Source organism: Emys orbicularis, chromosome 6 (genome assembly GCF_028017835.1).
Source record: "Emys orbicularis isolate rEmyOrb1 chromosome 6, rEmyOrb1.hap1, whole genome shotgun sequence".
Lineage (NCBI taxonomy): Eukaryota > Metazoa > Chordata > Testudines > Emydidae > Emys > Emys orbicularis.
Window position 1 is genome coordinate 96,010,334 of NC_088688.1, and position 13,081 is coordinate 96,023,414.

At 42.1% G+C, this 13,081-nt stretch overlaps 1 protein-coding gene across 1 annotated transcript in view; it reads left to right on the forward strand.

The window, feature by feature from the left end:
* The first annotated feature begins 1,378 nt into the window (after positions 1–1,378).
* Positions 1,379–13,081, forward strand: part of MAMDC2 (MAM domain containing 2) — a 94,903-nt gene continuing 83,200 nt past the window's right edge. Inside the window, exons 1-2 of the mRNA XM_065406789.1 lie at positions 1,379–1,409; positions 1,793–1,906. Of these exons, the coding sequence (XP_065262861.1) occupies positions 1,379–1,409; positions 1,793–1,906 (145 nt within the window). The remainder of the gene's footprint in view (positions 1,410–1,792; positions 1,907–13,081) is intronic.

A 13,081-nucleotide genomic window follows, 5' to 3' on the forward strand; every position in this document is an offset into this window, starting at 1 on the left:
CACCTCCTCTCCCACATATACAGATCAACAATGTAACCTGACTTACATTGTGTGCAATTCCATGGGCCTCAGTGGAGTTGCACAGTATGTAAGTCAGCACAAATTGTGGTTCAGAGTGTACTAATTATTTATGTTGTTCAAATTATTCAAATCACTTAATTAAACAAGTAATTAAATGCACCACTGAAGTTAAATTTCCTAGCAACAACCTGAGAAATCCTTACAATTGATAATTTAAAATTGATGTTTTCCCAAACCTTTTAATAGAAAAACTGTGTTTCAAAACAACTGTTGCTGCAACAAAGACTGTATAATGGAAAAATGATTAAAATAGAAATAAAGGGATTTTAAGCCATGTTATACTGACTTGGTTATTGAACTACAGTTCCCAGAATGCTCCTGTATCTGACATACATCCAAATATTCTGTAACAAACAAACATAGTCACAATTAACCATTATGTCTGATGGCTCATATCTTTCTGATATAATGTTTGCTTATGATCTATTCAACTGCATGGCTTGTATTATTTCTATATAGGAAACATCATTTAAAAACAAAACCTTCAATGTGACACCATAAAAGTCTTATTAGTGACTAAACATGCTATCAATGTGTGCATGGAACTGCTTGGCATATCTGCATATGTGATGTAAGCATTACAGACAGATGGAAACATTCAATAGTGCTGAATAGGAAAATCTTTCCCTTCTGCTGTAAATTTATGGAGTTTCAAGCAATCTAATTTAAGGAAGTTCCATCTTCTAGTACTGTTAATGTTGAGGAAAAAAAGCATACATGACAGGTCCCATTTTAACTAGATATGGGGACATCGGAATTATGTTAATGAAGGACAAAATGCAGCTGTGGGAAGTTGGTCTGTGTGCATGGTGCAACTTACCTACTTATAAAATAACTGTAGCACCCATGGAGAACCCCTCATCCCCCTTTCTGTTTTGCAAACTTCCTAAATTGCATGTATTATGTTCAGTCTTTCCTTCACTCTTCCTTTCTATTCCTGCAATGAGTGGTTGTGGAGATGAACTCTGTTATAAGCTGCAGTGCCTGAGGAACACAGAGCCCTGGAGTAGCCCCTCCCTATCCTCATTTGAGCCAAGGACCAGCTGTGTAGCTGGTAGGTTTCCCTCTCCAGGCTCAGCTCATCTTTGCTGCTGCGCCTGCTTCCATTCTGGTGTCTTGTCCTGAGCACATAAGGAGGCTTGGTGCAAACACACATACACTGAACCAACTTGTCTGCTGCTTTGGAAGTTTTATTTGCTACAGTCCCTGGAGGGTTCATTTACTCCCCCCACCCCTTCTCCCCTCTATTAGTTCAATTCCAAAGAGCTGTATTATTTTCCTCACTGGACGGGCGACTATGCTCCTGCTGTATCTCCTCACTGTGCAAGGTAAGGGGGCCCAGATATGGGGAGAAGTTGGGTGAGTCCCTGTTGCTGTTAATTCCTTTCTTGCCTTTGTGGGCTGTTTGCTTGTGAAAGCAGTGAAGTGCCTGTAAAGGTCCTGTGTGTGCAGCCTCACTTTGGAAGGTGTGAGTGAGGCAGCATCTTTCTGTTGGGGGCTATAATGTAACCTGTGATATCAAAGCGAAAAAGGAGTGTTGAATGCAACAGGTTCAATCTGCTGCCCTTTTTCCTGGTGCTTCCATGAGTGAATGAGCATGAGACCTGCTTGCCCAAGTTGCAGAGAAGCATGTGGTTTCCCTCACCATTCTTTTCATTCTGAGTGCAATGCAATGCTATCTGTGTGAACAGAGCTTTCTTTGTCCCTACAGTTTTGCCGTTTGCTGGAGCTGTCGAGCTCTCTGCTGGGTCTTGTGCCTTTGAAGACAGCACTTGTGGCTACGAATCAGACTATACATTTTTGGCATGGATTTTAAATGAAGAAGGTAAGGATGGCTTTTTGGTATTTACAGGGATGCACTGTGCTTAAAAATGAACAAATACATTTCTATACCTAGGCTACAATAAACTAAAAGTATCAAGAATGCAAGAATCTTAAATTTCCAATATACTTTTCATGGTTGATGCTGTTTAACTCTTATATGAATACCACTGAAGTCTGTTCACTTTTGTTTATAGTTTCATTGGTTCTCAGTCTTGTAATGTTTAGTTTACAGGCACTACAGAGAGATATTAATTTGTTTTAAAATACCTGTTTCCATGGGAATCTTATAGAAATCATGGTAACTTTCTATTGGTTTAACTATTTTTGGTTTCTCTATTGAGAAAAACTCATTTTTACAAAATCAGTATTTCAGACCTAATTTAAGTCGTCTCCTTAAGGTTGTGGCTCTGCCTACTCTCTTTCTCTACCTTTATATATGAAGTATTGTGTCTTAAACTTCTATGTAATATTGCTTTTATATTAAACATATGCTTTCTTCCAACCCAGAAGTGACTGCATTTCTGTGGCAGGAGAAGTGATGTTTGTATATGTTATCATTACTATGCATACCTCATAGGGTTGTTGGGAGGTGTATTTAGCAATGTTTGTTAAATGTTTTGAGATCCCTGGATGAAAAGTAATATATGATTGCCAAGTATTGTCGGTGTTTCAATATTCTTTTCGGTCCATTGTGTGGTACCTACAACTGAATAGGAAAAATTGTAAGTCACTAATTTTGACATTGTATTACTGAGCTATATTGGGAAAGATGTGACATTCCAAATTCCCATGGATTTCACAGGCAGTGTTGCCAGAGTAATGATTGCAGAATTTGTCGTGCTCTATATAATAAACACAATTTGGGTATAACTGAGAAGTGAAAATATTTATATTGGGGTATGGCAGTGGGTACCGTGCCATACATAGGATTAAACTTGGGTTCACATAATAAAAGGAAGCCCTATTAGCTGTGGTTATGGCGGCGACATAAATCCCCAAAACAGGGTCCAGGTATAATAAAGCAGTGAGTATAGATACTTATAGATAAATCCTCTCGTCTGCTCTCCTTTCAGCCTTCCAACTACTAAAGGATTTTCTCTTTCTGTTTCCAATCCCTCTCTAACTATTTAAAATAACAGTACAAAACAATGCAGCTCCTAAGAGCCAAATGGGTCCCCATCCATTTTTGGAAGCAATGTTAACAGTCTCTGCTACCACTACTCTGTCTGTTAGCATCACGCCTCATTGAATTGGCTCTTTTGGAAGCAGCACTTCCTCTTTGTGATTGACAGGAAGCCCTGTGTAAAGTGTTGATGATTCAGCCCAGAGTAGCAGCGAGACATTGGCAGCAACACCTGCAGGGGCAACAGTATGAGATGCAGAGTAACTGTTATAGTGCTTGAAAGAAAAAAAGAAACCAAATTGGAGCACTAACAGCCACAGTGTCCTGGCCCATACAGCACTAGTTTGGTTGGTTGCAACACTTTATTTTATCTGAACATTGCAGTTACAGCTAAGCTTCTGTCACTGGAAATCACTGTTTTATTAAGGAATGTATAACTAGATAGTAAAGTTCACTCTGGGAGGATAGTTGGGGTAGTAATACTTTTAAGAGGTAGGGCTCTGTCAATATTTCCGTTATAAATCCTTTCCCCAGGAGTTTGTAACTCAGTGGTAGTAAGACATTCCAGGCTGACATTTGGCATACAGGGTATTAGCCTCTCTGAAATGTATTCAGTATTGTAACCAAAACTAGTTTAAAATGTTTCATCCAACTTTTGCTTTCAGGTGTACGTAACCAATTTGTCTCAGATACTGTTTTGCTCCATAATACAGTACTGGGAGCTGATATTTGCAGACTAAGCCAGGTGTCTCTGATCAGCGTGTGCATATGTTGTGTGTTTACTGGCACGACAGAGGAAGTTAAGGATGGGAGTGGCAACTTTAACTGTGACTTGTTTCATTTATTTTTGGTTGTTTAAAATCTTTTATTGTTTTAAAGTAGCATTTACTAGTTGGAGTATATACCCTTATAGGGACTACTTGACTTGCTGTTTAAAATCTTTCAGCTCTTTTATCCTATAAATCTCTCAGTAATATGGTATCATGCCAAGCAGTTTAGGTGATATGTACATAGTTAAATCCCGCTGAGAAATTTCCACTCCATACTTGAAAGCCTTTTGCCCAACTGCCAAGGAAGCCAATGTGTACTTAAGAACCAGACCCAGATTGGACATAAGGGGCCAAATTTTGCTCTGGTTTATACCTGTGTTCCCAATTAGATCAGTGGGGATGCAAGGGCTCAGCTGCCCTTTGAAATGCTTATGACTTTTCTTTAACTAGCTAAGAGTTTTGAGGTGGGTCACTTAGATAAGGATCACATTGGGATAGTTGGAAAAGATATTGAGTACCATACAGTTTTACCATTTAAATAATTCTAACTAACTTTTTACCTGATCTTTTGACAAGTGAGCTTGAGTGGTGCTGCAGTCCTAATTTTAGCAAAAGTCCCGCTGGAAAATCAAACAGAAATATTCAGTATTAAAGTCAACAGGAGTTGTGCCTGAGAAAGGACTGTAAGATTGGGCTTTAAGGCCCCAGTCGTGCAATTGGATTAACGGGATGGATTCTTGTGCCCAAATGAACCTGTATTGACTTCAGTGGTACTCTGTGTGGGACTAAGATTCTGCACAGGTGGATCTAAATATAGGATTGGGGCCTAATATTATAAACAGCAAGGTGCCTTTCTATCTGATAGCTGTTCTGGGAAGGTCATTTACTACTAAAATTTTACATTCCAAAATGTAAATGCCACAAACTATTCTCATGTATTGCTAAAAATCACTGGGTAAAGAATAATATAAAAACTAAAATTGGCTCAAAATATTACAAACCCTCTCTCTAAAAATGTCTACCCAGTACAGAGGAGAGTGTACAATGTTCAGTAATGTGTGAGCCCTAGAGAACTGAACCCCAGCTGAGTAAATATAACATTATACGTCCAGCAGCACAGTTCCCAGTGTTCCAGTTCAGTTTGCAATGTCATGTGTATGAATAATAGAGGAATCCACTGATTGCTTAATGCACTTAGTGAAAAATGTTTCTATATTGTTAGCTATGCAAAAAAGAAAACCGTTGTGAATTTGTTGCATGGCAAAGAGGCTGCATTACACAATGTATTGTTTTAAAACATAACCTGGTGACCAAGAGATTAGCTAATGTCTGTACAGTGCTTTGAAGATGTAATGAGCTATGTGACCGTTAAATATTATTATTCAGTTGTTTGCATCAGCCAACATGCTAGTACTGACCTTCAGTAACTTTAGAAAGGTCTGCAAGGGATCTACTTCCATTTTACCATAAATATCCTTGAATGCACTGTGTCTCTGAACAGGAATTTAAATATAAAACTCCTTTTCAGGAGTATGAGACAAATATCATTCTCCCTATTAGTTTATGAGAGAGACAGAAGGCAAGTCCATATTCACTGATACAAGTGATATTTAGTCAGAATTAGAATTCACTATTGCAGTAATATTTGTCACTAATAGCATTCTGGGGTCAAATTCAGCCCAGGTTTATATTCAGATACCTTGTGGACATTGGCTTTGCAGACCCCTGAAGGCCAGCTCTGATCTAGGCTGTAATTCCATGCTGAGGTTCTGATAATATGAGCAAATCACTAGAGCTTTACTCTTATGGTTTATAATGTTAGCAGATTTGATGAAATCAGACTTCCTCACAATAAGGGGTACTGTTACCTATATTACAAATCCTTAAAGGTAGTGTAGTAGGATTTTACAAATAACTTAGGCTTACAATTAACTCTTTGGCAGAAGGGGAAGTTTATTAAAGAAAATGCTTTTTCTGAAATACAATTATTTTTTTGTTAGTAGAAGAAAGTTTTATCTCCTTACTATCCAGAATCCTCTGTGACTCAACATCACAGGATCTTGTTAGGGGTGGTGCACAGTTGTGTTGACTGTGTGGGATGTCTCCAAGAGACATTGTGGCTTAGGAAGGTTCAGGGAGTGCCCCTGTCCACGGCCAGACAGCAATTGTGGTTGGAACAGTAGAGACAGGGATATAGGTCTACCTGGAATGAAGGAAGGGAACAGTCTCTGCAATCAGAAGAGTGCAAGGACTGCAATTGTAGCTGCATTGCATAGATGGTGCAATGGGGTAAGCTTTCTGGCCTTCTTTTGCCTCCCTCCCCTGCAACCTAACCTGCACAAGGACCAGCTGTAATCTGGCTCTAAGCACAGCATGTTCATAGCAAAATTATAAATCATAGTTTCCTTAGACTCAAGAATCAGGATCCATCCTTTTTATGCCTGTGAATCACTTTATTTGTTGATACTTTTGTCAAGAATAGCTCTAGTTTAATCCACCACAGGTGCTATCTGTTACTGCTGTCGTGTTCAATTTGCCTGTGTCCATGAGTATGTTTTGTTCCTGGTCTCCCTTCAAGTCAGCAGGAAACAACTTAATAGAGCTAAAAAGCAACCACACTTGGGCCTTTGACTCATATCTGCACCTAGTCCTGGACTGTGCTGTGTTGCACGTATTGGTGTGGGCTTGTTTTGATCACCATTGTGTTACCATTCCAGAGCTCCAAGACAATGAGAACATTGTTTCCATTCACAGCAATATATTCTGAAAGGCAAGTAGTCTGGTGGTTGAACGCTTTGTTAAATGTGTGTGTGCACTGGCATCATTTGTGGGTTTAGTGGTATTTAGCAGCAATTTTAAAGGCAACTACTGATGTAGGGATCTCCTCTACACTTACCTGTGTAATGTTTGCTAGTAGACTTTTGGTTAGTACTTTTCCATAATGAATTGAGTGGAGACAAACTACTAGAGCTACGTGAATGGTGCTTGCTGTAGTCTGGGGAATCTGGCATTTGTATGCTCAATGGCAGCTTCAAGCATATAGATTTGATTGTTCTGCTGCTTTGCCTCTACAGACCCAGAAATGTTTACCCCATCACATTGGTCATCTCTAAGGGTAAATTTTTGGACATAAAGACAGGATTGCTTTTAGCTGCTGTGAGTTCCAGAATTGAACTTTCTAGTTTTTTTGCAAAAATTCACACAAGAGACTCTGTCCTTGAAAAGAGAGACTTTAGTCAGAATGGAGATTAAGTACATACTAAATTACAATGTGCGCATAAATTTTCCTGTCTTGATCCCCTTACGAATGCTACAACTTGAGCTACATCAGTCCAAGACTCAGTTTCTGTAGTATGTTCCAAATAGCTGACCGTCAGGTGACCATATTTGAACATTGGCTTGATTAGTAAATCAGCATGCCTGGCAGATATGTCTGAAATAGATCATAGTTGTCCCAGAGAGCTAAAGTTGCTGTTGTCATGTGGGACTTAAATAATAACAGTTGAAAATGTTTTTCAAACTAAAGTTAAACATTTTAAGATGAGGATAATTTTTTTGAGAACCAGAATGGCAAGCACAAGGCTGTGGACGAGATAATACACACCAACATGAAGAACATGGCAGATGAAATTCAATGTTGACAAATGCAAAGTAATGCGCATTGGAAAACATAATCCTAAAAATACAGAATTATGGTTTCTAAATTCGCTGTTACCATCAAAAAAAGAGATCTTGAAGTTCTTTGAAAACATGTGCTCAATGTGCAGCGGCAGTCAAAAAAGCCAACAGAATGTTAAGAACCATTAGGAAGGGGATAGATAATAAGACAGAAAATATCATAGTGCCACTATATAAATCCATGGTATACCCACGCCTTGAATACTGTGTGCAATTCTGGTCACTCCATCTCACAAAAGGTATATTAGAATTGGAAAAGGTACAGAGAAGAGAAACAAAAATGAATAGCGGTATGGAACAGCTTCCGTATGAGGAGAGGTCAAAAACACTGGGACTTTTAAGTTTGGAAAAGAGATGACTAAGAGGGGATATGATAGAGGTCTGTAAAATCGTGACTGGTGTGAAGAAAGTGAATAGGGAGGTGTTATTTACCCCTTCACATAACACAAGAAACGAACGAGGGGTCACCCAATGAAATTAATAGGCAGCAAGTTTATAACAAACAAAAAGAAGTACTTTTTCACACAACGCATGTCAACCTGTGGCACTTTTTGGCAGAGGATGCTGTGAAGGCCAAAACTATAACAGGGTTTCAAAAAAGAACTAGGTAAGTTCATGGGAGATAGCCATTGATGAACCTATTAGCCAACATGGTCAGGGATGCAACCCCATGCTCCAAGTGTCCCTAGCCTCTGTTTGCCAGAAGCTGGGAGTGAATGACTGGGGTTGGATCATTCAATGATTACCTGTTCTGTTCATTCCCTCTGAAGCACTTGGCACTGGCCACTGTCGGAAGACAGAATACTGGGCTAGATGGATCATTGGTCCAATATAACCCAATATCATCATTCTTATGTTCATTCATATGTAACATCTGGTCTAAACTTGACCTGCACACCATTTGAGTAGCCCATATTCACAGCTCCAGCATTTAAATTCAGGCCTATGTGTGTTGATTTGAGTTCTTCCACCTTGGTCACCACAACATCTTCAGGTGTTTTGCTACCCTGTATGTTACCTCTTGCTGTCCCAGACTCTGAGTCTGGTATGTCAGCAAAGGCGGTTCAAATCTGATATATTCATTCTCTTGCTGAGTTGCAGATCTGTTAGCACAGTAGTAATTTTAGCTGTCTGTAGTACATTTCTGGACATACTATGGGACATTTCTGGGACATTCCTACCATACTATGCAACCGTCTCTATAAAAAATCTGTAACGCTACTCAGAGAGTGGAAAGCTTAATCCAAGATTAAAGCAACCAAGTCTGTAAAACTCTAAGGCTAGGTCTACACTGCAGCGGGGGTCCGACCTAAGATACGCAACTTCAGCTACGTGAATACCGTAGCTGAAGTTGCGTATTTTAGGTCGGCTTACCTAGCGGTGAGGACGCGGGAAAGTCGACCGCTGCCGCGCTGCCGCCGCCTCCGCTGCCGCCTCCTGCCGAGGTGGATTTCCGGAGTCGACGGCAGAGCGATCAGGGATCGATTTTACCGCGTCTTCACTAGACGCGGTAAGTCGATCCCCGAAAAACCGATTGCTACCCGCCGGATCGGCGGGTAGTGAAGACAAAGCCTAAGAGTTGCAACACAGCCACCTCTGGCTTGATTGGAAAATTAAACGGTTGCTTGCCTTTTTGGCAAAAATAATTGCATTTGGACTACCTGACTGTAGCTGAAAAGCCCAGATCCAATCTCTGCCTTTCCAGTCACCACAGACCTATGAGCAGAAGAGCAGCAGAAAAAAACATAACATTCAAACTGAGGTCCATCCTCACATGTGCACAGCTGTAAATTCCTTCCTGAGCCTACCTCCTTCTCCTAGATATAGTTTGTGTGTCTGACATCAACTAAGCCCATCTCCGTCCCCTCTGATTGCCAGTTTGGCCTAAATTGCTCTGCTCAACTTCTCTTCTCTTTGTGCTCTCCCCTCTGACTAGCAGTTCAGTTCTTTGGTCTGCTCTGCTCCACCACCTCCTCCTCGCCCCGAGGCAGCTCACTCCTCTTCTCTTCTCTCACTCAGGGCATGGCTACACTTGCAGATGTAGAGCGCTGTGAGTTAAATCAGCCTTCAGAGACCACAGCAGGGAAAGTGCTGCAGTGTGTTCACACTGTCAGCTGTAAGTGCATTGGCGTGGCCACATTTGCAGCACTTGCAGTGGCATTGGGAGCGGTGCATTATGGGCAGCTATCCCACAGAGCACCTCTTCCCATTCTGGCGCCGTGGCTTGTGGGAAGGGGGTGGGTGGGTGTGGCGCATTCTGGGTCCTGTCCCAACGCCCCATGATGCATCGCTTCGCATCCCAGCAATTCCTCTGCTTCTGTCCACATTTGGTGCCATCTTTCAACGTTTTTTGTACTGCGTGCCCTTTCGGTCTGCGGGAATGGATCCTGAACTGAGGAACTGCTGCCAGCACGTCATGAATTGCAGTAGAGTTACTCCTTAAGCTACAAACTGACAGTGAGGAGTCCGACGATGTCGGGTCACATAACGCATACGACACGAGATTGCTTGTGGCGTTCACGGACATGCTCAGCACCGTGGAACGCCGCTTTGGGGCTCAGAAAACAAGCACTGAGTGGTGGGATCACATTGTCATGCAAGTCTGGGATGACGAGCAGTGGCTGCAGAACTTTCGGATGAGAAAAGCCACTTTCATGGGACTGTGTTCTGAGCAGCGCAAAGACACGAGATTGAGAGCTGCCCTGCCGGTGGAGAAGCGGGTGGATATTGCAGTCTGGAAGCTGGCAACTCCAGACAGCTACCAATCAGTTGCTAACCAGTTCGGAGTGGGAAAGTCGACCGTTGGAATCGTGTTGATGCAAGTTTGCAGGGTTATTAATTGCATCGTGCATGACATTGTGGCTGGCTTTGCACAAATGGGTTTCCCTAACTGCGGAGGGGCGATAGATGGGACGCATATTCCAATTCTGGCACCAGCCCACCTGGCCTCCGAGTACATAAATCAGAAGGGGTATTTCTCTATGGTTCTCCAGGCGCTTGTGGATCACTGTGGGCATTTCATTGACATTAACGCGACTGGCTACCTTCCTCCTGGCTTGAAAACAGCTCCTAGCTGCATGCATCTGGGGATGCCGGGCTGTTCCCCCTCCTCCTCAGCACCCTCGCTCCCTGCCTTGTTGAACTAGGCTCTGAAGTGTCCATGGTGGTCTTTGGAGTGGAGGTGGGGTCGCCCCTAAGTATCGCGTCCAGCTTTTTGTAGAAATGGCAGGTCGTGGGGGCAGCACCGGAGTGGCAGTTTGCCTCCCGCGCTTTGTGGTAGGCATTCTGCAGCTCCTTCACTTTAACCCTGCACTGCAGTGCATCCCAATCATAGCCTCTTTTCATCATGTCCCTTGATATCTGCCCGAAGGTATCGTAATTCCTACGGCTGGAGCACAGCTGGGACTGGACAGCTTCCTCCCCCCAAACACTGATGAGGTCCAGCACCTCACCATTGCTCCATACTGGGGATCACCTGGCGCGTGGAGGTATGGTCACCTGGAAAGATGCGCTGAGAGCACTCCATGCCTTGCTGAGCAAACAGGAAGGGGAATTTCAAAATTCCCAGAGAATTTAAAGGGTGGGTCTGACAGTTGGTCATCTGAGGGCAGGGCAGTAGAGTTCAAAGTGATGACCAGTGTGGCTAGAACAGGCATTGTGGGACAGGGCGGGATAGCTCAGTGGTTTGAGCATTGGCCTGCTAAACTCAGGGTTGTGAGTTCAGTCCTTGAGGGGGCCATCTAGGTATCTGGGGCGCAAAAAACAAACAAAAAATCTGTCAGGGACAGTACTTGGTCCTGCTAGTGAAGGCAGGGGACTGGACTTGATGACCTTTCAAGGTCCCTTCCAGTTCTATGAGATAGGTATATCTCCATATGTTGTTGTTGACACTTCTGGAAGCCAATCAGAGCGCATTAATTGACTAGGGCGGCATGGCAAGCATTATGCTTCTCATGCAGGTGGATTACCAGGGGCGCTCCAGCCGCAGAGTCCGGGCGCTCTATGTGCCTTGCCAGTGTGGACACATCAGGAGTTAGGGCACCCGGGGTTGCTTTAATGCACTCTAACTGGCAAGTGTAGCCAAGCCCTCAGTCTCACACATTCCCCTCTGACTGGCAGCTCAAGATATGTCTACATTGCATTTAATAATCCAAGGCTGGCTCGTTCCAGCTGATTTAGGCTAAGGGGCTTTTTAATTGTGGTGTAGACATTCCGGCTCAGGCTGCACCCCAGGCTCTAGGACCTGTGAGGTGAGAGGGTGCCAGAGCTCAGGCTGCAGCCCGTACAGTACAATTAAACATCAGCACCGAGCCCAAGACCCAGGAGCCCAAGTCAGCTGACATGGGTCAGCTGGGGGTGTCTAACTGCAAAGTAGACATACCCTCAGTACTGCTGTGCCTGATGCCCCTCAGTCTTGTTTGCAGCCTCTTCTGTTGTCCTTATCTGATGTGCAACAAATCTGACATTTATTTGCCCAGATATCACTTGTTGACCTAGGCTTCTGTGCAATAGAATTTTTCTCAATCTGATTCTGAATTACAATTGTTAATTTACTCTTAGCTCAGCTTCAGATACAATTCCCAGAAAAACATCAACAAAAACAAAGTGCTATTTACATTCACAAGAGACTCTACACATCAACAACAGGCAATGTGTGAAACCTTTGATAAGGCTGGCTTTCCATCTGTTCTAGGAGGCATAAACCAATCCCAGATTGCTATCAGTACATCACAATATGAGAGACAAGTTTCAAAGCATTCCTTCTCCTCCACAATATAATACAGTTATCAGGATCATGTTTTCTTTTACAGTTGTCACAAATTAAGTATTTTTGGGAATCAACAACCTATTTTAGCTTGCTCACACTGAAACAGTGAGGATGGCTGCAAGGTAAGTGTGACAGCTGTTTTTAAAGTTCTTGTTTATTAAATATCCCTGAAGCATGTGCCAAAATGCTTGACTTTATTTAAGGAGAGCTCTGTGTAAGCTCAAAAGCTGGTCTCTTTCACCAACAGAAGTTGGTCCAATTAGAGAGATTACCTCGTTCACCTTGCCTCTCTTGTGACTTTATTTGTAACAAAACAACTAAAATGGGTTAATATGGCTGTATAAATTGATTTGGAGTATTCAAGTAACTGGAAAGGTTATCATTGATTATAATTAATAGTATAATGTGAGGCTGTATGTATTGCTTCTTTAAATCTGTAGTAGGAAACAGCCCAAAAGAGGGATGGGGAAAGGTACTAGAGGCCAAAGTATTGCAGTAAAGAAGAGAGAGAGAGGCTTCATGGATAAATAAAACTGTTTTCCTTATTCTAATGAAGTTCCTTGTTAAATATTAGAACAAAGCAGCTTCTTCTCTGATTTATTTTTTTACCATTGTCTCATGACACTGTAAATCTTAATGCAAATACCTTGCAAAATGCCACAATGTTGCAAAACATCCTCTTATTAAACATGTAAAACTAATACAAGTATTCTTTCTCTACCACATAGTAGATGCCTGGTGATATTTTTTTTTTTTTTTTTGGCACATTTTTGCGTACATGGGTAAAAACAAAGGTGTGTATGTTTTTTGCAGTTAAAGGGTTGAGGAGTTATGGAT